Here is a 21,307-nt window from a genome sequence, read left to right on the forward strand (position 1 = left end):
ATAGTTGTATTTGTTTCAATACTAATTTTAGAGATGTCAGATTTTAGGTCAGTAGGTCTGGCCTGTTTGGCTGCATGCATCTGTGGCTATATATTTGCACATAATAAAAGTACCGATGGCCAGTGTCCTGGCTGAATACACTGAGAGGTCTGGTGAAAGGTTTGTCAGGTTTACTGTGGACCTGATACCATTTGCACAGACCTCAGCCAAATAACGTTAACTGTAAAAGCACAGACTGCATATAAATGATAGTGACTTTAAAGGAATAAATGAAAACCTACATTTTACTCATTATATTTAAGATACATGATGCGACTATTCTTAAATACAAATAAAATATAACGTACTCTCAGCCAGTATATCCTGCCTTCAAATCTTACTACGAGTTTCTCTAGAATTCGTTGCCGCTTTAAGAGAGGCGGGCGCCTTGAAACCGACAAGTTCCATGTTTGTATCTTGAAATTGAGAGCAGAGACGAACTCCATGTTGTAACAAAGTTATCAACAAGAAACTCCTCCTTTTATTTTATTTTAATTTAATTGTCTTTGTTTGTTTTCTTCTAACAATTGGAGGCACATGAATGACTGTACATGCGTACGTATAGGAGCTTGTTTTATATTTTTAACGATTAGGGGAGGAGGCAAGATAGGCTTTAGCTTAGCGTAATATTTGCTTAAATTAAAATTAGCTAGCTGGGTTTTAAAAAGTAACATATACTTCAAATCGCAATTGCTCTGGATTTACGGATCTCATGGACCACCCGTCCTCGTCAATTATCACACAAGTGAGCCGTGATGAAGAGGCGAGTACTCCTTTACGAGAAAAAGGTAAGTCTGAAAAAGTTTTGAAAGTGGGTTGTTTTGGAGCGCACATGTCAGAACTGAAGAATATCTTCGGCGGAAAAACATAAAGCACTGTTTTTTACTTTAAAAGATCACAACGATGTGTGCAGTCAACGAAGTAGCCTAACTACAGTTGTTACTTTTATGCTACATTGTTATAGTTACGTTTTAGCAAAACGGAATTAAATGGTCGCGTCGGCCTTCGAGGACAAGAACTTAATTTGACAGCTGCGAACAACTTAGTTCACGACATCTCGTTTGCTGTTAACTCCGTCCTAGCATACATTTCAGAGTTTCAACTTCAATATACTGTACTGGTCAGGCCTATACATTTTTGAGATTGAAAATAAAAGTCCAAACGGTCAAATCTTATTTGGCCCTTAATGCAGGGGCGGGACTGGTTCATCTACATCTGTGTAGCCTAGGCAAAAAAGTGTTAGGCGTGAATATGATGGTCATCTCATATGATCCTTATAACACACATCACTACGAGCAGTCTTCTTGGCCATGAAATATAGTGCGATGAATTTATCATGCAGTTGCTCAAGGTTTTATTCTGTGTCACTGAAGCCTGTGTACAGGTCAGGAAAGTGGATGGCTTCGTCATCCTTGTCAGATTCTTTCCCGCCAAATGGTCACCACCCATTTCTTGGACATCCCCATCATAGGGTGCTGCCCAGATTAGATGAGGTGGACTGGATGGTAAAACTTTTTTGTATAACCCCAGCCTTTGTGGCAGCAAGAGCATTTTATTGAACGATTTTAACAAGTGCCTTGCTGAGTTCCCACAGAAGGAGATTAATAATGAAAGGTTTGTGTTGTTTTGGATTGACCAAAGGTGCTCAAGTTGATTATTGTTGTCAATGTTCATCCAGACAATGAAGTTAAGCAACAAAACAGTGCAGGTGCTCATATGGGAGACATTTCACCCACTGTTTGAGAAGTGTTCTCATTTCAGCCTGACCGTTACATCAATGGCAGTAGGCTACACTGCAGTGAGATTTAGTTTCAAGATGTTTGTTAAAAAAAAGAGAGAGATTGTTGTGCCCCCAGAGTATAAGCTGACCTGAGCCTCAACACCAATGCAACAAAAGCAATAAAATCAGGTGAAAAAGATAAGAGGAAGTGAACACATGGGATGATCTGCAAGCTCAATGTTCACATCAGGTTCTTTGTGTGGGGTTTCTATTGAAAGCCATGGCTGAAATACATGACACTGGCCATGGTGACCTTATTGTAGTCACGTTTTGTTGTATGTCTATTGTCTGAGAAAAGACTGTGCGCTGCTTAGCTCTTTAGCCGTGGCACTCAGAGTATGCTGCTTCCTGTAGGTGTGGACCTCTGGTTTTATATTTGGGTCACAAGAGGTCACGATTATCAACAGTAATGCTAGACCTCGCCACTTAAACTCTTTTGAATGCAAGGTTTAAAGTAAATACAAAGCAAAACAGATTTTTAAAAACAAAACTGTTATACTGTATGTATAAACTGTTAAATATTTGAGCATGCCATTTCAACCCTTTTGAGCCCTCTGGAGTAGTTTTCCTGTGGTTGATATGTTGGTTCACAGAATAGCCAAGCCCTTTAATGAAACCAAGTTCCACCCTCATGCCAGCTTGTAGGAGCAGTTTGTTCAGGCTGTTGTCAAAAGCTGACACTTTAACCTTATTGTGCAAAGAACTATTGCAGTCATGTTTTCACCACTCAGAAGTGGCAGCTCTGCATGGTTGCCTGTCTTGCAAAAGGAATGGTGTGTAAAAGGAATGCTTTGCAACATGTTTGCTTTTTTTGTCTTTACTCTCCTTCACATACACACACACACACACACACACACACACATCGCATGATTGGTGGATAGCCTAGTCATTTGTGACTGTTTTTTCAGTCAAAGGAGGAACGCTGGTAGCCTGGGGTAACCAGACCCAAATTCACTTTGTGAATAGATAGGGTCTGGCCACGCTCCATTGGGGCTTGTTTCCAGTCATTGCATCCGAATGGACGTAGATTTCGGGTTCATTTTGAAATCATTGAATCGGCCTTATACCAATCAGTATCGACCACTGTGGGATTGCTGTCTTGCAATAGGCGGCGGAGCCAGGCTAGCGCAGCTGTGGCCCTCCTCCATATGCCACAGCACTGCCGTTGTTGTTCTGTTGTTTATTAGTACGCCTCAGTGACTGTTCATTCTGATTGAGACATATCTGACAGACTTTGTTGTTGATGCTCTGAATCTCTGTAGGCAATGTAATGTTGGTGCTTGGTGGAAAGTACAGCATCTGGCATACTCTTACTACCCCTTTTCCACCACGCAAACTAGGTTCTAGTTCCGGGCTGGTGCTAGTGCAACTTGCGAACCGGTTTGCTTTTCCAGAGCCACTATAGAGCCACACTGTTGCATCACTGTATACGTCTCTGCTTCCCCAGCAGTGCTAGTGCCAATGGTGGACTGCATTGTCTGTTTACAACATCACATTGATGGCTAGCTAGCTCGATGCTAATTTCTCACATCAGTGTTAAGAACGTCAAACGCACCATTAATGTTGCGATTTTAACATTGATGGGAGAAAATAGTAGCTATGCTTGATTGGGTAATGTTAGCTGACCAACAGCTAGCTAGCTAGCTAGCCTTTGATGTAAGAGATTAGTAGCTGGTTAAACAGCTATTTTTTTAATGGTCAGACAGTTTTAGTTGGTCTTATTGGTTATGATAATATATGATTGGTCGTGTTTTTTAGAGCAGAAAAGTTGGTGCCGCTCTGGAACCAGTTTTCTTGGCTCGACAGTTGGTTCTTTGGCAGTCAAAACGCGAAGAACTGGTTCAACATCAGGTTCCGACCATCCCTGGAACTGCCTTGGTGGAAAAGGGGTATCAAAGAATGCTTTGCTTACATTCTTAGCTGGATGTGCCATGACACAAAATTACATTTTGAGTTGGGATTGCAGATTAATCTGTGTTGAATGTTTGTCTCCCAGGAGAACATGCCTAGTCAAAAAGGCTTTGAGCCTAACTATGTGCTGAGGGGTAAATAATGTCTCAAGGAAGATCATGCAAGGCTGCACACCTTGTTGACAGGTATTGTTCTTAGTTTGTAATACATTTAAAAGAGATTTGATAGATTCAGTTCATGTACACTCATGAAACTTGGGTTCAAGCTTGATATTTGGATGCATCCCAGTGTAAGCGTTCATGTTTGAATACGAATTCTCTCTTTCTCTAGTTCACTCCCCTCCCCCTCCTCGCGTTCCCTTTCTCTTTCAGCTACCCAGTTTGACAAAATCTAGTCTGAACTTGCCAGATTCTCTAGATTTCCAGGTGGCAAATGTTTAAAATGTTTGAATATGAACGACAGAAGCATTCAGCGTGTTAAATCCTTACTCCCACGCGATGGTTTCAGCAGCAACACCCGTTCATGTCAAAGTTAAACCGCTCTTTGCAGGGGCCAAGCCTGAAAACTAAGCAACCAAGTCATATAATACCCAAGTGTACAGAAATGTGTTGGACTTGGACGATTATCTCACCACTGACATCACCGACTGTGCTGACCAGCCCAGCGGCTTATTTGTCGAAGGGAGCCAGTGGAATTCCTAGTTACATAAGAGCAGAGAAAAAAAACACATGTTAAGGAATAGGATCCTGTTAAGCTATGCAGAGGGCTCCTTATTCCTTTTTTGCGGCCCACAGATCAAGGCTAAATTCTGCCGCTGACCCCATATGTATGACCACCCAGTCACCCTAAGTGCCTGGTCAGTCTCATAAATCTGTAAGCGTTGGCTAAGCAGACATGCACATGAGAACAGGTGGGATTTGTATGTCATGTTATTCAGTGTTTTTATTGATGTTGAAGTTAAAGTGGATTTAAAAGACATTTTAGCAAATGCAGCGTGTTGAGCCACTATCCAGAAGTTTAAGCATTGGCATCACCACCTGGTCTTTGGTTATTGAGGATTATTTTTAGAAGCTTGGGGTGGTGTTCGTGGGCAAGGGGGCAAAGATACAAAGTCTGACCTTGCACAATTAGTCATGCTCGTAGGTAGGGGTGTAACGGTACACAAAATTCACGGGTTGATTCGGTTTTGGGGTTATGGTTCCTTATGTTTTCGGTACAGCAGGGAAAACAACCCAAAATAAAACAGCAGAAAACTTATAATAAAGTAACTTTTTTCCCATTTATTTTTTTGAACAGTTAAGGCACATAAAACACTGGCATATTGTCAATAAGAAAAAATAAATAACACAAATGTCAGTAATGCTCCATCGTAAGAGTTTGACACGTTGATGATTTCTAAACTGCAGCTTGCGCTCGTTTATACAGGGCAGGCACAACGTACTGACTAAAATGCATGAAAATGAAGACACCTTGTAGTGGGGCTCAAGCACTTTGACCATAATGCTTTCAGTATTTTCTATAATTGAGTATGGTCGCATATCCGCAGCGATAAATACTCTATAGCATTAGTTTGGCATGATCCGAAATCTGCAGTGAGAGGACTCTCCTTCCAGTCCAGACTGTTATTGTCTCATCTCGCTAATCCACAGATTCTGGTGATGCTGTCATAAATGAAATGTTTGAAGTGTATCCACAGGTATATCTGAATTCAGTTGAACAATGTTGGTACAAATCGTTTTACATTTAACTTGACTAATCTGGCTAACCAGGATAAACCGACTAACATGCTACAATTGATAGACAACAACTGGTGCACGGCCAAAACTTTCTGATTTAAATGTGCCCTCTTGAGTTTCGGTTCCACGTGTGCGAGTAGTATCTTAATGTTTGACATAAATAGACTATTCTGGCAGTAATTGTTTTGGTCACAGGGTGCACCGAACCGAATAGGTCGCATACCAAACCAAACGTCCTGTACGGAAGGGTTTGGTATGAGTACACGTCCTACTCGTAAGGCAAGGCTGAATCTGTGGGCAGACACGCTATTAGCAGGCATTCTTGAGTGTTTGCTAGGCCTCCGTCCAGTCTGCATGTGAAAGACATTATGGGTGCACTGGCCCCTGATGGCCAAGCTCGATTGCTGGAATCCTATTCTCCACACCAGGACATTGTGGATTACCTCAGCGTGCTGTTTCCCAGGCCTCTCCTCCTCTGTACCTGCTTTGTTGTGTGAAATATGATCTGCTGGTGGCAGCAGAGAGGGAGAGAGTGAATGAGGGGGAGAAAGCGAGAGAAAGAGAGAGAGCGAGAGAAAGAGAGAGAGAGAAAGATAGGCTGAGAGTGAGTGAGTGAGTGAGAAAGAAAGACAGAGTGCGGAAGAGAAAAAGGGGCCAGTTAGAAAGAGAGAGAGAGAGAGAATGTTCTCTGTGTAGGCCACTCTCTATCGCTTCTCATGAGTCTTACTTCACTTCCTGATACTTCCTGTTCCTATTTTGGTTTGGCCAGGCCACTGTGCAGCAGAGGGTTATGGGCCCATGAGATGGCCGCATTCCAGAGAGAGAGGGAGGGAGAGGGAGAGAGGGACCAAGGGAACGGAGTGGGGCCCCCTGAGTGCTTCTCTTGTTCAGGGAGTTTTATGAAAGCGGCAAAAAAAGGACGGCTCTTAGGCGTAGGTCCACCCCCCCCCCCCGCCCCCGCCCCCCACCCCAATCCAAAACATTTAGCTGGTGCCAAGGCTTCAAAGATATTCAGTGCATTCAGATGAGAAAACACAGATACTTCTTTCAAAACAAGCTGTTTGAATATTCGATACTATGGTCAATAACAGAATATTAAATAATTATCAATAAACGCGTCAATGTTTAGGGTTATTTAGAAGGTTTTTAAAAGTCTTTAGTTAAGGTTTTTTTTTTATTTGAAAAAAATTGGACAACAGATAATTCAACACCTAACCAATATCCCACTATATAATGCAGTAATAATTCTGTAATTGACAGAATCTACAGGTGTCACTACTTTTGTACAGAAAAATATCTCGCATGTAATAAGCCTTTGTTCATCCTAAGGTAAATTTACCCTATGTTAAGAATGTATCTATTTATAACCTTATTTATCTATGTCTATGCTAATATTCCTTCTGAGTTTGTGTGTGTTTCACATCTGATAATGGCAGTGTTTACAATGGTGTAAGCCTGTGTGCCGGTGCCCTGCACTGAATGCCAGCTGTTTGCCCTATATCCAAGTAACTTAAACTTGGCACGGCGTGTGTCACAATGCTCGCAAACCTGCTGTCCCGCTCACTCTGCGGATGGTGTGAAACAAGTTGTTAGATTGTTGAGGGGGATTGGATGTCGGGGGGTGGGGGCCGTAAAATCAGCCGCGGAGAGATCGGCGTCTGCCAGGATGGGAATAGAATCACAGGCATTCCCCAAAGAGACCCAGATGGACTACTTTTAACTTTGTGGTGCTGAAACATGCTGACTAGGGTGGGGCAGCGCTGGATCCGGAAAAAAAAGCTGTAGCCTCATTATCAGGGATCTAAGCCTCCTGGGAGGTGGGGTGCGAGCCGTGGAAAAGAGGGGCCACACGGCTCAGGCTGTCAAGCCGACTAAACTGTCAAAGCCTCGGCCTCCAGCAGTCCTGCTAAGGCACGGCAAATAAGTAAATAAAGCTTTGCCATTTCGCTTTTAAAATACTGCCGGGCATTACATGGTCAAGACACTTATCCCAGGATAGACACGCATTGCCATTCATAAACTGAGTTTGAGGCTTTCACCCTTGTCAGGCGTGTTTGGGTATTTCATGTCGTCCTCAGATAAACACAGGGACTGATGCCTTGCTCCCCTACAACGGTTTTTGTTTTTCTGTGTCCGTTTATGGCCTGGAGTGGGAGCTTTCTATATACAGAGAATGCCATCACTAACCTCTGTCAGCAGCTGCTCGTGAGGGCTATTTAAAGCAGTCTGATGTGTAACATCAGAAGACCCAACGTGGTGAGCTGCGTGATGTTTCTTCGCACCCGTAGGTTCTTTCTCCTGCCTGTGCCTTTGGTCATGTTCCTTTGCATGCCCCTTTTCCCTGAGAGCAGACTTCAGGTATGGTCACTATGCTCTGCTACATCTGGTGCAGGTCTGAAACCCCCTTAAGGATGTGTGGAAAAAGTAGGGTTTTGATTTATGTCTCCAATAAATGCCCTGAATGGATGAATAATGACTTCTCGTTAAAACAACTCTGAATGCAGTATGAATGTAATGAATGTCCTGCATTGCATAAGGAGTTTCATATAAAAACGTTTGCGGGGCAAAATATGTGCTCCATGCATGGACAAGCCACTGCTTAACTGAAAACATGGAGTGAAAGTGCAATATCATTGCAAATGACAAATGCATATCTAAGTGCGTTTTGCATTTTTGTCATCTAATATTTCATGATTCAGGAAAGAGATCTGTATGGTAAAATAGCAACTATGCAATGCTTTCAGACCTAATTCATTTTATTATTACTTATTTGTATTTCAAAGATGAAAATAGTTTTATAATAATAATTGTCACAAATATTGTCTCAAATATTGACAATGTAGACAAAACTGTGACTAAATTCCTGCAATGCAATCCTTTTGTTCAACTCCTTCAGGCCTTTTCCTTTTGCATTTGTTTACATTTGTCTGGCCATGAAGTGTAATACATGCATAGAAAAACACCCAAAACAAGGAATGGGGATGTATACCATGAACAGGAACACTATCTTGTCATAATTCCTGATAATGACATTGTATTAGATGTGGTGATATCAATCATTTTACATAAAAGGCCCCTGTAAATGTATCCCTCTGTTTTGAAAGTTTACAGTGAAGCATTCAAATTGTTAACATCCTCCAGAAAAAGTATTGTAGGAGGTCAAAGGAGGTCATTCCTCTTTTATGTGGTTGCTGAAATCATGGCTAGCATCTACCAAAGGTAGTTATCTCCTAAATGTGTTGGCAAGATTTTGAAAGCTCTGTTGTCATCAGCAACATGACAACAGAGCAGCGCCATCTGATTACTCGAGAAACAAAACATCAAAACAGGGGGAACAAATTAGAAACCTGCTTATATGTGGGACCCAGTCAAATTAGTCTAGCAGAAGTCAGATGCAGGGGTTTCAACTAGCATACTAATATTTCACGATGACAGGACCTCCTTCATCTTGCTGCCCCGTCAAAGATTTTGTCTTCTAAAGACCAGCCATCAACACACAAGTTCACTTTAGCAATACGTCTAAAAAGGGCTCCAGCCTTTGAGCTGTACATAGTTTCGCTAATCATGGAGATCCCTTGTTATGTTTGTCACTATTGCTAAATTGCGCTGGTCTCTGTCAGATATGCTTGCTGACAAATAACTTCTATCTCATGCGTTATCAGCCTAGGAGGATTCATTGGCTAATTACTGTTGTGAAGGACTGAATGACGACAGATTGTTTCCCAGGCCCCAGCGTTGACTAAATGTTGTCATAACTAGTAAAGGAATGCATGTGTAGGGGCTTTCATGGGTGTGACACACATGTTTTCAATGACTGAGACGCCCTTTATATCTCCACCCATAGTAGGCTCTCTGGTTTCTGGTTTCTTGTTTCTTGACTCCCTGTCTGTGGACTGCTTTCAAGAAATCAGCTTTACATAGTTTAAAGGATTTTCTGTTGCGTGAAATGCACCAAATTCACACTGGTCAGGGAATTATTTACATTCCGATTTGGTCCAATCAACTTTGCTGTCAATAAACACATCGGAACATCTCCTCCTGCGAAGGAGCAGGTGTGCCCAATCAATTTGAATTGTTTACCAGCGGGGGTTCTTTAAATGGAGTTGGCAGCTAATTGACCTTAAGCAGGAAAGTGATATCGTCACATAGAGTGCTTGATTTTGATTAGTGGCACATTAGTGTCTGTCAGAGCCATCCAAAGATGGTGTTTTGTGTTGTGGGCTTTGTGCCATGGCGCCATGGCTAGCAGCAGTATGGTCAACATGGCGTAACTGTGTGTCCCTCTGTGTTCTCAGGTGCCCAGACACATGCTGCATCCTCATCAAAGAAGCCACGCAGTCGCAGCATTTTCCACAGTCTCTTCTGCTGCCTGTGTCACGATGAAGCTGAGCAGCTCCCAGTCAACAACAACGCACCGCTGCTGGTCGAAGAAAATGGAACTGTCTCTAAAGTAAGATGATTTCATTGTACCTCTGTGTTTTACCTCCGCACCCTCTCTCACCCCATCTCCACCCTCCCCCATGGGTTTCTGAGTGTCTTGTGGTTAACTTGACCAAGAGCCACATGATCAATTGTGTCACCAAGGAAACCGAAACCCCATGTTTGTTTTGCGCAACTCCTTTTCTTGTTTACCGCCTTATTTCACATGGCCAACAACAAACAAGTCAGTGTGAGTAAATCATGTCAGTGAATCATCACAGTGCTTGTTTGTAAATTCAAAAATCTATTCAAAATGGAATAAGTAAAAATTCTGATGTCTCCTTTCTCACTATAAGAGTGTTAAAAGATTAGAATTCCTTGGTAAATAGGAGATTATATCTTTGGCAAACAAGTGTTCTTGGCATAAGACAAAGCCATCCATGATTCAATTGAACACATTATTGGAAAACAACATGGCTGTTAGCAAATACAGACAGATCAGGTGGTCAAGATGCTCTCGGGTGTCAGTTTCAGATTTATGCCTTACTTCAGCTTTTTATAGCGATTTGATATTCCAGGAGTTATTTGTCACGTCTCTGTAGCCCCCTAAAATAAATTGGTAGGTCTCCTGAAGAGGGGCTGGGTACTGAAGCTCAGTCTAGTGGTGACCCTCCTGTCATGTCAACGTGTACGCTACTCCTGGTGTCTAAGGCAGGCTGTGGGATCAGCGAATCTCCCCAGCCCCCACTACAGACAGACCTCTCCGAGCACTGCATACTGTCAGGACACCACTGCCTGCTCTCTGGGGAAAGCAACACGCTTGGAGAATGCATTGAGCACTTTGAAGCTGCCGATTTTTGCAGTCATTTTGGAGCTGGAGGACATTTTTCCCAGTTCTTGGAGTCTTCTCTCAGGGGTGAAATTGTGGTGCAAAGTGCACATTGTATTGGACAAAATATGCCTGCGGAGAACTGTGCAGACCAAACTAAGGTGTCTGGACGAGAGGCGCACAAAGGAAATGACCATGCTTGTGGACTTTGTTTAAATTCCATGGATCAGAAAAGCTCTTTTGATTCAACTGAAGACTCTGAAGTCCAAGGACTAAACGAAGCAATGGAGCACATTTATGAAGCCGGTGAAGTAGAGTTTGAACAGCGTATTGGTACACCAGAGTTACCTGAACAAAGCTACGGTACAGAAACCCTCTGTGTTCACAGTGAGTCCTCTCAAATATGTCAAACTGAGGAAGTGTTCTTTGAAAATGGTTTATGCACTAATCTTGTCTCTACTTCAGAGGTTTCAGAACAGCACAATGAACAGAATGTACAATCTGAACAAATTAAGAGCACAGCAGAGCTGCAGACTAATAATTTTGAATCTTCTCAGCAAAGTAGGTCATTTGGAGTAGGTGCTGATCTTGGTGAGACATTTGAACTCAATTCTCAATTAAGTACAGTTTCTGAGGAGCTCGTGGACCCAGATGAAGGTGGGCCTTTACACAGCGAGCTGCCTGACCCTATTATTGAACACACAGAGTCATTTCAACAATGTGAACCTTGTACACAATACATCAGCTCTCATGAGGAGGCTGATTATACCGAGGTGTCAGAAAGTGAAGTGTCTGAGAGGGCTTTTGAAAAGCTCCCCGAACGTGACTGTGAAACTGCCGCTGATGTTTTCAAGTCCTCTGAACATAGCATCTCAGCGGTTGACTGTGAATTAGGTGAACACCTCACACCCACAGACCTCAAAGCTGAAAATTGTGAGGCTTATGATACATTTGTTGAACAGCCATGTGACGTGAATGACGGCGGCGAACAGCCTGTGCCCAGCGAGGATCTACGTCATTATTGTGCATCTTTAGAGAACAGTCAACATGCACGACTCTTGTGCTCTATTGAAAACACAGAGGTTTTGAAAGAATCGATGCTTCCTGATGCTGCGGCAGAAGAGTGTCAGCCGACGGTCAACTCTGCTGAACACTGCAAGACCCCTGAACAATGTGAATCCTCTGAACACTTTGAGTTGGCTAAACAATGCAGCTCCCTTGACAGCTGTGCTAAATACTATTGCGCCACCAAAATAAACAAGCCATGCCAGCACCACAGCGCTCACTGTGAGCAGCTCAAAGACAGACAGAAGACCCAGTGTAAGTCTGAAAGTGATATTTTACTGTCTGGATCAATGGATACCTTTGAAAACTTATGGATCTCTCAGTTCGTAATTGAACCTACACCTGACACTTTGTCTTTAGAAGAATATGAATGCTGTGAAAACTGTGATCTCTGTGATCACTCCTTTGAACACATGGAGGCGAATGAAGATGGACTAAGTCCTGACCACTGTGATTCTCTACAACTGGAAGAAAAAGTGCAGTCTTGTGGTCATTCCTTTGAGTGCAGTAACAGTGAAGTCTCTGTGCATTGCATTGCTTGTGAAGAGAGTGAGACTGCAGAGTGCAGTGCAGTATCTTATCACAATGTATCCTCACATCGAACGGAATCTCAAGAGGACATTTTATGTGGACTATGCACTGATTGTGAAGGACACAAGAATCTTGATTTCCTTCTTAATCATAATGGACTCTTTGAACATAGTTCTGATGAAGTCAGTGATATTAGTACTTCTGACAAACCTGATGTGGAGTCTTTGGATGGAAGTGAAGGGGATGACTATCATCCCTGTGATGAGAAAAGCCAAGACAGTTCAGAAACTGGTTCTTTTAAAACCTGCTCTGATGGAAATGAATCTGATGAAAACTGTTCTGAGTCTTCTTACAGCACAAGAGACAAACTTCAAGCTGAAGAGACGGAGGAAAATGACCCCTATCCCATCCACGAGGAGTCGTTTGTGTCACCACATGTCGACAGTCAGGACAGTTACAGGCATTATACAGAGGATGGGATGGATGCTGAAGATGAATCATGTGAATTCTCACTGGAAGGTGAGGATCAGACCTGTGCTAATGTATGGACTGCAGAAGACCGACAAAGTGCTGATCTCTGCACTGTAGACAGCCAGTTTTCCAGTGTTGAGGAACTGTACATTGAAGAAGATGGCAGTGAACCTGATTCAGAAGGAGACCGTCTCGAACCCCAAATAGATGAGGAGGGTCCTGAGCCCCCTAGGGGATCAGGTGAAGTTTATGGAGACAGGCAAGTGGAGAAGACGCAACAAGGAGGTCAACTGAGCGAATCCCCTTCTGAGGAGAAGCTTTCACAACCTTCCATTGGGCATGCACTTTATCAAAGTCAAACTTTAAGATTATTCCTGGAAAGGCGGCGATTGTCAGAGGCTGAAGCCTATGGACACTGTGGTGCAGATGTTTGTAGATTGGATCTAATATTTGATCCCTGGGCTGAAGTGGAAACAAACAATGAAAAAGAACCCAGTGAGGTAGTTGCTGAAGGGGTAAAAGACGGCAGTGAAGCTGGTTCTGTGCAGGAAGAAGATTCTGAGGTGTATCGTAAGGATGACTCTTCAACCATTGTCGTTGAAGGTGGTGAGGGTATTACACCCAGTCCAGATAACTGTGAACATCACAGGATTATCCCTGAAATTCTTTTCTCTGAAACACTGGATGAAGAGAAAGATGAAGAAACTGCAGAATCGCGTGAGAAGAATGAGGGCCTACTTAGTAGCCCTGATATTCCTTATGGTATAGAGACCTCTGAAACCCCGGAGCCTCGCTGCTTTAAAGAAACCGATGAAGGCTGTGACGAACTCTCTGAATTTCTCAAGCCAGATCAAGGAGATGGGTTCTCTGAGCATGTTGAAAAAGCCAAGTTACCTGAGCATAAACGCGCAGAGTCGGTGACGCCTGAAATATTCTTGTTGTCTGATCTTATTACCCAACAGACAAAGCCCACAGAGAACAGTGTTGATCATGCTAAGACCTCAGAAAACAATGTTGAATCCTCTGAACACTGTGCGTCACATGAATTCTTTAAGCTGGCGGAGGAAGGAAAGACCCCGGAACCATCAGAGGAGATTGAGGAAATTGAGTCTGAGGATGAAGAGATCCCAGAGGCCTGTCAGTGCGAGTTCTGTGCCCCAACAGATGAGGTACTTAAAGTTCTTTTTGTTGCACATAAAATGCTTATGAAGCACTTGATAAATGTAATTGTTTTTTTCCCAGCATGTTACGTTACATTTAGCAACTCCTAATGCATGGTGTGAATTTTGCAGTTTCTGAAATAAATAAACAAAAGAAGACTGAAACTTGTGCCTGTTGAGTTTGACCTGTGACCTGTTTTGGGTATTAGACATGTGGTGTGTTCAACTCCGTCTGAGTTTGTCTTGCCTCAGAGCTAAAATAAGGGAAGGAGAATGCTCAAGTACATCTCTGATTCCATGTCATATGGGCTTGTTATTTGAGTCTGAAGCTTAAAAAGACACCTATCTACAATAACCAACCCCTCCCCTCCCCTCCTACCGCTCAACCTCAGTGGTGAACTCAGCAAAGGCATAAGCACATCTGTCTCTATGTTCGGTTGCTTTTCCCGTAAGCATGTTTTCCCTCCAGCTGGTTAAGTTTGTTGCAGTATACGAGCATGGGTACTTTCAGACAGAGAATGGCTTGGCCAGAGGTCATGTAATCCCATCCCATCCCAAGCAGTGCCCTCAGTCACACGGTCTGGCGCTGCCCATGGAATGTTAGCACTAAAAGAGCTTCCGTGTGCCCCCTCATGGACACTCCCCTCTAGAGACTATTTCTCTCTCGTCCACGCAAGCTTTTTTATTTTTTTTCCCTTTTCTTTTTCCGTTGACACTGCAGTTTTGAAACACGAGTCATTAATGATTGTGGACTGAATGTATTGCATTACTGACTTGCACAGGCAGTGGTTTACTAGCAGCTGCTGTTGGTGTTGGCGCTTCACTTGAGCTGGCTGGACTGGCTTCAGTTTGTACTTAAATGTTTGTAACATAAAGTTTGCACTATACATTTGCACTGTTTGTTTTGTTTTTGTAATATCAGAGTAAGCCATTTATGTTGTTTACTGATCAGTTGCCTAACTTCCTGTTGTGTTTGCTCACCTCAGGTCCCAGCCAAACCACTGCTCCCTCAGATTAAATCGAAAGACGCGGGGAAGATCTGTGTAGTCATTGATCTAGATGAAACACTAGTCCACAGTTCATTTAAGGTAAGCTGTGGAGACCCAGGCTCCACCCCTTGGCCCCCATCCCCTTCTGTCATCCACCCTCACTTCCACACAGCACTGTGAACATGACAAGTTCCATGTACTTCTGCTGCAGTAAAACATGGGGTTCTTGTAAAGCGGGGTGTTTTCTGTATACATTACAAAACAGTTTTGGCCAAGTAACGTGGAGGTACATGTGTTGGACTGATGGTCAACATTGTCAAAGGACACATAGTACTTCCTGCTCAGCAACAGCACATGTTTAATGTATCAGGCACAGCATGGGGCACATTTATGAAGTCAGTCAACTTGTCAGTATGTTCTTGGTGCTGGTCAAATGTCAGATATCTGATAGCCGATGTTCTTTACAGGGAACACATTGATTGAATGATGTAATGTGCTTAATATGGAAGTGATTCATGACTGAAAATACGGCATTTTGTATAAACTGTCACTATAAAAAAGGTGGTAAGCCAGCCTTGGAGGAATAAGAGGGTGTGTTGTAGGGAGAATCAGCAGTCTCCAGTCTATTATTCCTTTACTGTTTATGGAAGAATTTTTCCTCCTAAGCTGAAATGTATTACATCAGCAACGTGTTATGTGGAACAGTAATGAAAACCAGACTGAGGCTTTTGTTACGAGGAGAGTGTCGACAGTGTGACACGTTTTTCATAATTTCCGGCTTTTGTGCTGTCAATAAATTCATACTTCCTGTTTCACCTTGTCAATATAGTTAGATATGTCAACATCCCGCAGTACCTTACAGTTATAAATAATTGGTTATTCATAGTTAAAAGGTAATTATACTGGTGATCACTCATGGATTTGTCAAGCCCTACACTGTGCTTGGTGTCTTCAGTGTTACTTCATAGTCTGTGAATGTAGGTCATAGTGTTCTATAGCGCATGCACGTGATTAACTTAACATTTGAGATGCATATACGAGCTACATCGCTCCCACTAGATAAATCACAGTTTATGAGCGTGGGCAATGACATTATTTTACAAATGACAGAAGGCTCCAGCAGGGTGATGTTGCCAGCTGTTATTTTTGAGGGTTAAGTTACAGAAACTGCATTTGCACGTTGTGTGTTTGCTTAACCCTTTCAGTCGTGATTTCAGGATCTATACAGTTTAGGTGTTGTCGAGAAAAATGACATTTTTATTTCTTAATGTTGTATAGCAAACCAGCTCAGGCAAGTTGAGATATGTTTATTTTCAGTAATGAACTCATGCCTCATTTAGACCAAGATTTATTTCTTCTGTCAACAGCCGGTGAACAACGCTGATTTTATCATTCCAGTTGAGATTGATGGGACTGTTCACCAGGTAAGCACGATACGACTTGTTGTTTTTGTATCCTTGAAACTGAACTGACAGCATGCTTCTCTCACAGAGTTGGGTGTCTTTAGGAGGGTTGGGTGCATTTCAAACGGGTGTTTTTTTTTTCTGTTTACCTATCACTTCTCCCCTGAGCGTGCTACCTGACAGAGCAGTGGCCTTCTCTGTTGATGGGTCCGAGCAGCAGGTGGCTATTTCAGTGTCCTGACGAGACGACGAAACCCTTGCTGGCTTCTCAGAACTCACTGCCCATCAATCTCACTCAGAGCACATCTACTGCTCACGGGCTCCGTCTGGCAGCGCACATTAGCCCTTTAAAGGGCAAGTGCAGCCCCAGTTGTGGCCGACCTGAAAACACCCAAGACTGCCCAAGCCAGACAAGGCTTGTGCCTGTTTCAAGTAATCCAGGATAGGCTTGTTAAGTCGCGGAAAGCCTATTCGGGATAACTTGGTTCAGGAGCAAGACCACCGACTCCATAAAGATGTTTGGCGCACACAGCCTGACATAAAAAAAAACGCTTTACGGCTTGCTCTAAAACGGGGGCATCATTTGACATCTACATAAAGTGCTCTACCCACATCCAGTGACCCCATGGATAATGTTCTAGGTGTTTATTAGTTAATCTTCAGTGCACGAAAACTGAGCTCTGTGCACTCTGTGCTCTGCGCTGACTGACAGGGTGGAAATCATAGAATCATCTGACCTGCAATTCCTAAATCAGACCTCTATAGCACCTTCATTTATTTGAATGAGGAGTTACAAATGCATGTACAAATGAAAATGTATTGTGATTTTTGTGAAAATATTCTGGCCTCTATTCTGGGTCTAATTCTGTTTTCTCACACTCAGGTGTATGTGTTGAAGAGACCCCACGTGGATGAGTTCCTTAAACGCATGGGTGAATTGTTCGAGTGTGTCCTTTTCACCGCAAGCTTAGCAAAGGTAAGTAGAACAAGCGTTATCTAGTGTCAGCCCTTATGTCGCACACACTGCTCTGTCTTGTACCAAAGTGTCGGAGTAGCACCTCGTAACACCCTCGCACCTGCTCCCCCACTCATCTTCACACCCCACCAGCCGCCCAAGAGCCTTTGCCAGAGATCAGAGATGCACTATTGGTTTTACTACCCCTTCCAACTCATGTTCCCCATGTGTCTGAACCTAATATCTCCCTTGTGTTTTCATGAATATGGCAGTATGCAGATCCTGTGTCAGATCTGCTGGACAAATGGGGCGCCTTTCGCAGTCGTCTCTTTCGAGAATCCTGCGTGTTCCACCGTGGAAACTATGTCAAGGACCTAAGCCGCCTAGGCCGGGACCTGAACAAGGTCATCATTATTGACAATTCCCCTGCCTCCTACATCTTCCACCCAGATAATGCTGTAAGTGCTTTTGTTTCTCTTTCCCTCTTGAATAATGTACTCGTGCTGTTTACTGTGAAATGCAACGTTTTCCATGTTTTTATGAAAATAAGTCATCCTTACTGTATGTCCTGTAGATCTGTAACATGTTGATATATATTAAAACTTTATCTACCTATCATAAACATTGGCATATTATTTTCAGATAACAGAAAATGTCTATCCTTATGTTCATTTTGGAGTGATTTTCATTGATTCAAAGTATCATTCACAGTCATTGTAAATGTACTTGTAACTCCAAAGCCCTTGAGTGTCTGTATGCATCACGTGACGTGTTTTCTCTGCCTTGTCCCTCTAGGTGCCTGTAGCGTCCTGGTTCGATGACATGTCCGACACAGAGCTGCTCGATCTCCTCCCGTTCTTCGAGAGACTGAGTAAAGTGGACGACGTGTATGCTGTCCTGAAACAGCACAGGACTACAAGCTAGCTCAACCACGGAGGCAGCTTTCAACTCGGGGCCAGGGAGGCCTGCTTGGGCATCGGCCCCACGCTGCTTCCCACGTAAAGGACCAGCTTCTGTCTCGGTCTGAATCACTTTACCCAGAATTCCATTCACAGGACGTTTTTCTATTGGCTGAGAGAGACAACGGCTGGAACATCCTTGGTTTGGTTTAGAGATGGAACTGTGGGACTGCTTCATTATATATAAGAAAAAAAGAGAAACGTGAGAGTTGCATTGATCATTTTAACACTTGAATATGTGTTATTCCTCCACTTCTTTTGTTTTATCTTATCTTTTTTTCCCAGAAAAGGTTGAGGGAAGCCCATCTAAAGGAACTGTGGGAATTATTGAAATAAGTGCTTGTTCTTTCTGGTATTTACGTGGTGAACAACAGCATGTCTTGTATGACATCCTTTTACACCAGCTTACTTGGGTGTTTTTCTTGAGTTAAACTGCTCTCATTCCCTCTTTTTTCAAATTTAGTTTATCTCAGATGCTCAAGTGTGGACGGAACAGTAATGGCGATCATGTCAGGCTCTAAGTTCTCTCTCTCTTAATTCGCCAAATCTTTTAGCAGAATTTAAAATCTTTTACCTCTTGACATTGACAATTGTTGTCAAGACCTCCTAAGACTGCCACAATCATTCTTTGTAGCAATTTGCTCACAGCAGAGATAAGCCTGTATGGATGTAAGAAAGGGAAACTGGCGTGGTCCCACTCTAGTGCCAGCCCCTGTTGTCAGCTCCCCTCTCATGGTTCAAAAGCAATCAGACGGATTTGTGACCCTCACAAATATGCCTTATATCTTGCCTTAAAAAATTGCCTTTTTTTAATATGAGAAAAAAATAGATATTAGTTACAGTTTGATGTAGACTTTGACAAAAAACAATTCCAAGAATATGTGTTATTTGTGATATTAATCAAAGCATAAAGATACTGGGATACATTAATACTAATTATTACACATACTCTACGAATGTTCAATGCCTTAACCATGTTGTGTCATGAAATTTGTGAAATGCATTAACCGGCGTCGGTCACTCGTCACCTGATTTGAGACATGGCCTGAGAGAGGGTACGTAGCTGACTGGAGATCTCCCTCCCTGCGAGTACGCTTGTCAACTTGCGGCCGGGTCACTCAGCCCCTCATCTGCTAGGACTCGGACTCAGTGTCGACTGGTGGGGGGACTCATAGGTTCTATATATGTAAACTTCTGTTATTGAAATCTGATGCAAAGTCCCGCAAGTGCCAATGCAAGTGGGCTCGAGGAGACTCTCCTTTGTGGGATGATGTTGTTGTTGTTTTTTAGTTTTGTTTGAGTGTTGGGGTGAGAGCACAACAAATGTGTTGGTTGTTTTTAAAATAATGCTACTTTTGTCCATTTATAAATTTTAAAATGTTTTATTTTTAATAGATGTTACGTTGAGAAACGCAGTGCCTTCATGCTCTTATTGCTATGATGCTGATGATAATGGTAAAGATGATAATGATTATGATAACAATATCAGTACTGTGCCAAGGGGAAAGACTTGTGAACAGCAGTATGATTTGATGTTCGGTTTTGACAAGCACAATGGCTTCCTCCATTCTCTTCAGTACTTGAATCTGACCATTTATCTGTTTTACATTTTGTTTTCATTTATTTTAATCTTTGACATAGCATTGAATGTAATATGCTTTGTATTTCAGCAACAATCTAGGCCTTGTGTTGATGTCTCAATAGGCACTTCTAGGTTAGGACCTTCAACACATAACCTGCAAAAAGAAGAAAAAAAAAAAAAAGGAAAAAAATAGATACTATAAAATGGTACTCATCAGGATGATTAATGTTTGTACATGAAATTGTAACGCTCCAGATGCAAACCTGAGAGGTTGTGGAGCATTGTGTTGATATTTAGAACACCTGTTTGAACTAAATGAATGCTGATATGCTGTCAGATATGCCACAAATGGCAGTCAGACTCACATTGGACTTCTCTTTCAGAGCCCAGGGTTCGGTGTTCCTGGCTCTTACTGATATTCTCAGTTTCCAGGGTCTGCTCCAGTTTATACACATCTGTTTAAATCATGTATGATTTGTGAATGACCAAATCATTGCCCAAGCACCTTCTTAATGAAATCAATAAGTAATGGAATTGCCATGGAGACCTGGGGCTCTGCGGGCTCACTGAAAGCCCCTGTCTGCCGGGTTTGCATGCAGCCCACCGCGCACTGACCTTTGCACTGTATTTACGGAGATGATGTGCAGTCGGCACGTGGGTTGCTGTGACCCACGTCAAGTGGCAGGTTCCTGCCGTGTTGTGAAATCACAAATGTAAACCTTGTGCCTTCTGCCGAGGCCTTTACTGTACACTTTCATTTCTGGATAAAAAGTGTGGGATCAGTGTTTGTCTTCATGAACAAAAAACAGAGAGAACTTTTTCAGTCCTGTTATTGCTCCCCGTTTCCACACGTGATGCAGGGTGTAAATTCCCTAAGGTTAAATAAATATTCAAATGTATGAAACCTATCTTTAGTAAAAATATTTATGAAAAATACATAACATATTAAGCTATGAAATAAAACAATCAGTATTAATAAATTCTGTTTTATTTTCCGTTTTCCCACTTTGGTGTTTCTCACGTAGGCCTTATATCTCTGGATTCAAGCTGAGATTCTCTACCATTGCTTTATGACAATGACTTTGTAAGAAGAAAATAAAGTTTAACTGTATGATCACACCTTTTAATACCCGTTCATGGTGACATGCATACGTAGTGAGTTTTTTTTTAATGTCACATTGAAAGGACGCCCCCTGTAGGACCTTTTAGGAATACATACAATCTTCACCTTTCGGGAAGCCAGTATGAGAAGGGTCTCTTCAATTATTAAAGAGTATATAAAAATGTATAATTTATTTATTCTCTGACTTTACCGTTTCCTATGTACTTAAGATATACAAACACTTACATTCAGAGCATCTACATGTTTGCAAATTTGCAAACCCAGGGAGGACAAATTCATTCATATTCCATTCTACTCTTATGATTCAGAAACACATATTTTAAGACATTTATAGCTTAGTTGTGAATATTTAGTT

General features: G+C 42.4%; 1 protein-coding gene across 4 annotated transcripts; it reads left to right on the forward strand.

Annotated features, from left to right (window-relative positions):
• The first annotated feature begins 440 nt into the window (after positions 1-440).
• On the forward strand, positions 441-21,129 carry ctdsp1 (CTD (carboxy-terminal domain, RNA polymerase II, polypeptide A) small phosphatase 1). Of its 4 annotated transcripts, none has more exons than XM_031585825.2 (8): positions 441-827; positions 9,762-9,916; positions 13,744-13,950; positions 14,928-15,029; positions 16,298-16,354; positions 17,217-17,309; positions 17,561-17,746; positions 18,084-20,948. In XM_031585825.2, exons 1-8 carry the CDS (start codon positions 752-754, stop codon positions 18,210-18,212), a joined length of 1,005 nt encoding a protein of 334 aa, XP_031441685.1. In that variant the 5' UTR covers positions 441-751; the 3' UTR covers positions 18,213-20,948. The 4 variants fall into 4 exon arrangements, with proteins under 4 accessions (XP_031441685.1, XP_031441690.1, XP_012689483.1 ...); XM_031585830.2 differs by having other exon boundaries at positions 13,837-13,950; XM_012834029.3 differs by lacking the exon at positions 13,744-13,950 and having other exon boundaries at positions 444-827.
• Positions 21,130-21,307: the final 178 nt, after the last annotated feature.

This window comes from Clupea harengus, chromosome 2 (genome assembly GCF_900700415.2).
Source record: "Clupea harengus chromosome 2, Ch_v2.0.2, whole genome shotgun sequence".
In the NCBI taxonomy this organism is placed as follows: Eukaryota; Metazoa; Chordata; class Actinopteri; order Clupeiformes; family Clupeidae; genus Clupea; species Clupea harengus.